The 8087-nt window shown below is 51.8% G+C and overlaps 1 protein-coding gene across 1 annotated transcript in view; it reads right to left on the bottom strand.

The window, feature by feature from the left end:
* Asic4 (acid sensing ion channel subunit family member 4) overlaps positions 1-8087 on the bottom strand; it is a 22799-nt gene that overhangs the window by 2449 nt on the left and 12263 nt on the right. Inside the window, 4 exon segments of the mRNA XM_021197902.2 lie at positions 1333-1389; positions 1832-1994; positions 2181-2308; positions 2409-2553. Of these exon segments, the coding sequence (XP_021053561.1) occupies positions 1333-1389; positions 1832-1994; positions 2181-2308; positions 2409-2553 (493 nt within the window).

Genomic DNA, 8087 nt, shown 5'->3' with positions numbered 1-8087 from the left:
TTCTTCCTCTCTCTCTCTCTCTCTCTCTCTCTCTCTCTCTCTCTCTCTCTCTCTCTCTCTCGTTTCATGATTCCCCTTCATACCTTCAAGCCTGAGAGTGTCACCTGTTCTGTGGACTCTCACCACACCTGTGGCTCCTTTATCTAGCTGATACATCTGTTCCTTTGTTTAATGCTCTTCAGTCACACACTTCACAGGTGCAGGTGTTATTGGGGTATAGAGGAGAGCCTGGTGTGCCAGTTGGCTACCTCAGCATCTCAAATGCATCCCCAGTGGCCCATCAAATCTAGATTTCTGCAGTGAGTTCTGGTGCCCTGCTTCAAACTATCCATTCTGCTCACTATCTCACTTGCCTTTTTACCTTGCCTTAAGTCTGTGTTGGCTTCCAAGAACCTCCCTCTTCCATGCTCTGCTCCCTCCCTTGACCTCTGCCTCCAGCTCTACTGACCTTTGGGTACCCTAGACAAAACAAGCTTTCTCTAGCCACAGGGTCTTTGGGACATGGGACATGCTATCTCTACTATGTAGAACCCTTCAAACCTTGACTAATGTGTATGTAGCTTTTCATGTAGAGTCTTCCCTACCCTTCCAGACTAGGGCTACATGTCTCTCCCCAGGGCCTTATAACACCCATGAGATATCCCTATTCAAGAACTATTGTGCTGTGATAGCATCTGTCCTTAGTAAGTGTTCATGAGCAGGGCTCTTGGACCCTCAATCTCAATACCCAGAACAAGTTGAGTAAATCTAGAGAATCAATCAATCAATAGTTAAGCATGTGGATGGATGGATGGATGGATGGATGGATGGATGGATGGATGGATGGATGGGTGGATGGATGGGTGGATGGATGGATGGATGGATGGATGCGAGGGAGGGTGGATGGATGGGTGGGCAGGTAGTGGATGAGCTGCAGCTCAGGGAGACCCATGGAAAGATGGAGTTCATTTTACCCATACTGACATCCAGCAATGATTTTTCCTAGGGTTCAGAGAGAAGTCATTTTACTTTCTCTGAGAAAGAGGCAGGGGTAGGGAGTTGCGGGGGAGGGAAGAGAGAATGTTGACTGGGAGAACAGAGATGGGCTCCACTCCCAGTCCTGGTTTTCTGTAGCATCTCCGTGGTTTGCCACCACTTACCTATGGAACCTATAGAAGCCATTAGGACCCACCCCCACCCCCACCTCCACCTCCCTCTGAGGTATGAACAGAGCTCAACTTCAGCAAAACCTCTCCAGGACAGACTGGGAGGAGAAGTGACAAGACATAGGAGGTGAGCACACAGAGGGGTGAAGGAAAGATGAGAGGCAGGGAAGAAGAAAGCAGCACACACCCAGTGTGTGATCCGCACACTCAATGTAGATGTTTGGTGGGCAGATGGTCTCGTTGCCTGAAAGGAGAGAAGAACAGTTCTGAGAGCTACAGTCCTTTCCCTTCTCCCTTACCACACACCCATGTAGACATCTACATGTATGCATGTTTACACATATACATAGCAGATCAATGTATACACACACATGCATAAAAACAGTGAAAACGCATACATACACATATGCAGGTAATTGTACATTTGCTTACACAATCATGTGTACAGTCTTCGGTTCATGCACACAACCCCCAAACACATACATACGGATATATATCAGCATGCACACAAGCATGCACATCTATGTGCTCCCAAGTATATGAACCCATGTGTAAGTATCCAGATATACACATGAGCCTATGCTCATGCGTGTACATGCATGTACATGTGGTACGCATGCATCTCTGCCCCCTGGAAGTTCAGGAGCTCAGAAGAGTGGCACCAAAGACTGGCTGGAGGTGCCCACCTGGCATGTGCACCATCCGGCAGTGACAGCGCTGAAGCACGGCCTCCTTCTCACAGCGCAGTCGGCAGGCAGACACACTATAGGCTGAGTAGCCCTGAAGCTCAGGCTCCCTGAGCTCGCTTTCCGCCCGGCAGTTGCCCCAAGGCTGGGGCAGATAAGTTAGCTGCAGAGATGGGGCATGACAAGGTCAAGGCCAAGCGTGTCCATCAGGGCCAGTCCTCCAGTGTCAATAGCCCCAGCCAGGGCCATGGGGCTGGCAGGCTGAGTATCTGCAAGGCAGATGTGGCCAGCATCCCTTTAAGCAGTGATTTACCCTGTGCCCAGCCTAGGCCTAGTTGGGGATGCTCACCCGCTGTTCCTGGCAGGACACAAAAGTCTGGAAGCCTGGGGACACGCCGAACCCCAGCTGGTGGATGTAGGGCGGCTCCTCCTGGCTGTGGATCTGCACCCGGATCCCTGCCTCGAATGATGTCTCATCTGCACAGCAGAGATGAGAAGCTTCAGAACCCCCTTCAGGGGGAGAGCAGAGCCCAGGCCCTATCCCTGAGTTGGCCCTTATCCCCTTCCCGCTGCATACTTGTCTCCCTCCATATGGGTAGGTATTCCTCCTGCTGGATGTCCAGCATGATCTCCAGGCCACTACCCATGCCACCTGCCCTACTGGGCAGTGAACTCCGAGGATCTGCATTAAAGGTGTAACATTTCCCATAGCGAGTATAGACCTGGAGGGAGAAAGAGCACAGCAGACACAGAACTCTTTTAATGGTTTTTTTTTCTTTTTGGCAGGTTTTTACTGTGTAGTTCAGATTGGATCTGCTCCTCCCCGGGGCCTTGCTGTAACCCAGAAATTCCCCTACCCAAGATTTGCTACACTGTGTAGCTACAAGAACTCCGTGTGTAGCTGGCCTGGAATTCCCAATCCTCCTGCTTTAACCACCCCAGGGCTGGGAGTGCAGAGATTCACGGCCACACCAGGCTCAGAGCTCTTGCTATCCTGCCAATTCCTGCCCCCCCCCCCGAGTCAAGGGTCCTCCTATTGCTACTTAGGGTCTTTTGAGTAAGGATCCCTAAAATCTGCATCTCCCCGACTCCCATAACAATTCTAAAATGGTCTCCACTCCTCGGGCCCCCTTTTCTCTGTTTTCCACACAGCAGTCAAAGCATTCAAACCAACCAAGTCCCCCCCGCCAGATTCTAGTCTCTGTAATGCACACATCATGTTGTAAACCTCAAGTATACACAGCAAAGCTTATTTTATTCTTTGTGCACGCGTCCGGGTTTACATGTGGGGGAGGCCAGAGATTAATTAATGTCCAGTATCTTCCTTGACCACTCTCTCCGTTACTTTTGGAGACAGAACCTCTCACTGAACATGGAGATCATCGGTTTGCCTACGCTGGCTGGCCAGTGAGCTCTAAGGATGCTCTCACCTCTGCCTTCCTAGCCCAGGAATCGATCTCTCTCTCTCTCTCTCTCTCTCTCTCTCTCTCTCTCTCTCTCTCTCTCTCTCTCTCACTCGTTCGCTCGCTCGCTCGCTCGCACCCCAGTGCACAGATTTTTACATGGATGTTGGAGAGCAGTAGGCCTTAGTTGTTGCTATCTCAGGGAGCGGCAGAGCCAGCTGTCCTGCTTCCCCGGGAAGCCTCAACCTTGCTCCTCGGCTCATCTACCCATTTCACTGCCCATTGCCCATGTCCCCCACTAAAGATCAAGCTGTACGGGAGCAGGGAGCCTGCCTAATGTCCCATGCATTTGTCCCATCATGGGGACACCTAACGAACTTTCATAAACCTTTACTATCCAAAGCCCGGCTCATGTCTCCTCAACGAGCATTCTCCCCAAAAGACACCAGATGGCGCTGGTGATCCAAAGATGAAGGCATGGGCCCAGACGGGATTTTCGTGACTGCCTGGACACTGAGCAGCTGGAATGGGAGAGCTACTGAGAAAGAAAGAGGTGGATTCTAGTCGTCACCCCTCCACCCCGCCCAACTCACCCCACAGGGATGTGGCCCTGGGTCAAACCCATCACAGGCAGTGCCTTCTCTGGGAGCGAGGGGTCAGTGGGCTCCAACATTACTCCCACCCCTTTTCTTGGGAACGTGTTCACACTGTAAAAGCTGGGAAAGGAACCTGAAGTGACTTGGAGGGAAAAGATCTCCTTAGACTTGGCTGCAGAGGGAGAGCGCTGAGCAGAGGGTGGGACAGGGAGTTCTGAAGCAACCTGAGGGGACCACCAGGGACACCTCGAGGGTAAGGTTCTGCCCTCCCTCCTCTGGTGAGTTGGTTACCTGCAGCAACCCTTCTCCTCACACACCCCCAGCACCCTCTTCCCCAGTACAGTCTTTACTCAAACTGATTTCTGAAACAACAAAATACACATAGCAGGCACCTTGACATTTACCAAACATGAAAACATCGACTGCTACGCCGTCCCGCTGTGTCATCCACCCAGTGCCTCTGACTTCAGATGTGTTTGATTGCCTTGGTTCCAGAGAAGGAAACTAAACTCAGAGAGGTGAAGTGATGCTAATGAAGCCACACAGCTTCAGAGTGGAAGGCGAAGCTCTGGATACTCCCATCATTCATTGCTAGCATCTTTCTAACCCAAACCTACCCAGCTTCCCCTGGATGGAAAGAGACGGAATGTGCCTCACACTGAACTTCCTTTCCTTGGTTCCTCTTTCCCTTCAGCTCCATTCCTCAGCCCCATCTTCCCAAGGTCATCTGTCTTTCCTTTCCTCACCTGTCCTCTCACAGCTTCTGGGTTCTAGTCTTTATCCCATCCCTGTCTCTGCCTGTACCCTCCATCACTGCATGTCCCCGAGAGCAGAAGTGGGCATCACAGACATCTAAGAGCATGCTAGGCTGGGTGCTCAGCCTAATGGAATCATCACGACTGCTCCCAAAGGCAGTATTACTATCCTCATTCCACAAATGAGGAGACGAAGCTCAGAGAACTGGACCAGTTTGCAGAGGTCTCCAAGATCAGTGCTCCTCAAATGTCAATGTGTACCCAGGTCCCCTTTGTAAAGTGCTGGTTCTGGTTTAATACATGGAAGTTGACGGACTCCCAGGAATGAAATTCTGCTTTTTTTTTTTTTTTTTACAAACCTGCTGATCTGTGGACTGCACAGTAAGTAGAAAGGTCTAGATAAACAAGGCATGGTGGCACAAGCCTGTAATCCCAGAAGCTCTGGACCAATGCAGGAGGACTAGAATTCATGGCCTGTCTAGGCTACAAACTGAGTTCAAGGTTAGCTCTAGCCACTTAGTGAACCTGTTTCAGAAAGTAGAGGGTCATGGGTCGAGCTCAGTGGTAGAGGGATTGCCTATGTTGGGGAGGTTCTAGGTCCCATCTCTGATGCTGAAACGGAGAATAACTAGAGGCCAAACCAGAGTCAAGTGAGACAGCTTGGGCCGAGTCATGGGCTCTCAGGACATGACTGGAGAGAGAGGAACCTGCAGTATGCTGAATGCAAGCCTCCTGGATCCCTAGTGGTGTGGGGAAGGCAGACACAGGAAACATGCAAGTGAGTGCCCGACATCCTCCTGTTTCAGGCCAAGGAGAAGCTGGAATCAGTTCCTGCCAGCTCAGCCTGTTTGGAGTGCATGCTTGAGTTGAGAGGCTAAATGAGGCCCAAGGGACGTGAGGGAACCCCGGGTTTGTGTTGCTCACATGACCGTGTCTGCCACGGCCTCCAAAGCTTAGCTTCACTCACAGCTTCTCAACTCCCTGAAGCCTCAAGCCCTGCTTCCCGCTTAGCAGAAGAAGGGGCAGAGAACAGGAGAAGGGCACGATCAAACATCCTCATTTTTGTCCCAGATCAAAATCTTTCTTTCTTTCTTTCTTTCTTCCTTCCTTCCTTCCTTCCTTCCTTCCTTCCTTTCTTTCTTTCTTTCTTTCTTCCTTCCTTCCTTCCTTCCTTTCAGAATTTCACACATGAGTACGTGTCTCGGGCTCTTTGAGAAGTGCTTTTGATAGATCTTCTCCTTGGACCCTTTCACACGAGCCCCGTGAGGTGATCACTGTTGCCCCCTGGGACAGATGAAGTGATTGACGCTCAGAGAAGGAAAGCGGCTAAGTGTGCACAACAAGCGAAGAGCAGCAGAGATTTAGACAGGATGGAACGCTGTATGCAGCATAATCAGGACTTATGAGATACCCGCTGCGGGCTTAGTGTATGAAAGATGTTTGGGGGCTCCTAGCCCTTAGTGGAGGTGCACTGTAGGCGTATGTTTCAGTATGTGCACACAGACAGGTGCTACTGGGCAGTGCGAGCCCCCTGCAGAGCTTAGCCCTGACTTGGGAGTTGATTACCCGGCCAAAGTGCAGGCGAAGTACTTATATACTGGAGAAGGGGCAATGTGTGACACTGACGGTGGATGAAAGTAGCTCAGGTTCAAAGGACACTCTATGGAGACTGGACGGGCCAGACTGGCAGGACTGGGCCACCCACACAGCTTGGGTCAGGCCCCACTGCTGGGAAGAGCAGGTCGTTGCCCTGGAGACAGTCCTTGGCCCAGGCAGTGATGGTGGAGCCAGCCACCAGCTCCTAAGTGGTACAATTCTGGTGGCAGCACAGCCCAGAGCTTCTTCCATGGAGACGGCACGACTGTTCAGCCACAAGGTCCCACTGGCTGTCCACTACTCCCTCCCCTGGAAGGATGTGTATACAAGAGTTAGGAGCCTAGAGGCCCAATCGTAGAGAACCAAGACGTGTTCTGATGGTGGCAGGGCCATCTCCAGATAACCTCAGCTTCTAAGTTCTGCCCATTGATCCTACCATAGCCCTAGCACCTCCCCTCTATCTTAGCTTCTGAGCCCATGCTACCTGCCCTAGCTGGAGCGTGTGACCTTAGAACTTCCTTGAGTTGAAGGTGAACGCTCTGTAGGCAGGTCTCCCTAGGACCCCTCTGCCAGCTTCCTTTAGCCAACCCTTGACTGGTCCCCTCCAACTCTATCTCTCCCTGCATCACTGCCTGTTTCCTGCTCTAGGTCTGTCTCCCGACTTCTTCTCTAGATCCCTGGGTCTACATTTTCTGGGTGCCCAACCAGTTATGCCTCCTGACTCAGTTTCTCTGCTTCTAGCCCTTGGCCAGCCTGTTTATCATTCTGAATCCCTTACTCTCCCAAAGCCTAGATGCTGTCTGCCCTCTTTGTCCCTTGTCCCTTGTACCTCTATTCTATTTGCTTTCCTCTCTGTTCATCTTCCATGTAAGTATTCAGTTTCTACATCTTGTCTTTCTCCTAGATTTTACTATGGGCCCAAGGTTGCCCTGATGTCCTCCCTGTTCCCTCTCCCTCCCGATTTGCCCGAGACAATGATCAGGAGCTGGGAGAAATCTGTCCAGAGCTTGCTTTCCTGAGCGATGGCTTCTCTCTCAGCCCTCTGAGCTCCATCCATCCACAGCTCCCATTTCCCAAGATAGCTCTCCCTGCCTGGCTGCTGGCTCCCCCACCCCCACCCACTCCCCAGCCCTCCCTAGCTCTTCTTCCTCCCCTATAGCCACAGAGCCCACAGGGTTAATAGCCAATTAGTAGGGCCAGGGCTCAGCTATGTGGGAGAAGGCCCTGGGCCTCTGGGAGATAAGAAGCAGCCAGAAGCAGCTAGGACCAGGCAGCTAATCCCACAGCTAATCTGCAGCTTGGGCTTTATCTCCACTGCCTTCTGGGCACCCAGCTTCTGCCAAGACCCCAGTACCTCCCGCCTAGCTACTTCTCTGTGGATGGGAGCTCCTCTCCTTTATCCCTCTGCCCTCCTCTGTGAGGTCCACCCCTATACCTCCTTCTTAGGTGCCCCAGAATGAACTCCCCTTTACCCTGCAGTACCCTGGAATCCACTGTGGACCAATAGAAGGGGTTGGACTCATCTTCATCCAGCCATGACTAGCATCTCAGGTGGAGCGCTCCTAAGCCATGAGTTTACTCAAGGGCGACCCGACCCAGGTTGCGGGCATTCCCCTCTCGCCTCCCCAGGGGCAGAGGAAGGAACTCAGCACTAAATGCTTGGATATCTATGTTGGTCAGAAGCGTGGGGTCACTCAGATCAACCCCCAACCCCACAACCCATTGTACAACGGCCAAATCTAAAACTTGTAGCCGGGCGTGATGGCACACGCCTTTAATCCCAGCACTTGGGAGGCAGAGGCAGGCTGATTTCTGAGTTCGAGGCCAGCCTGGTCTACAAAGTGAGTTCCAGGACAGCCAGGGCTATACAGAGAAACCCTGTCTCGAAAAAACAAAACAAAATAAA

Source organism: Mus pahari, chromosome 5 (assembly GCF_900095145.1).
Source record: "Mus pahari chromosome 5, PAHARI_EIJ_v1.1, whole genome shotgun sequence".
NCBI lineage: Eukaryota > Metazoa > Chordata > Mammalia > Rodentia > Muridae > Mus > Mus pahari.
Note: the sequence above shows the minus strand (reverse complement) of the source record. Positions and strands in the feature narration are given on the sequence as shown.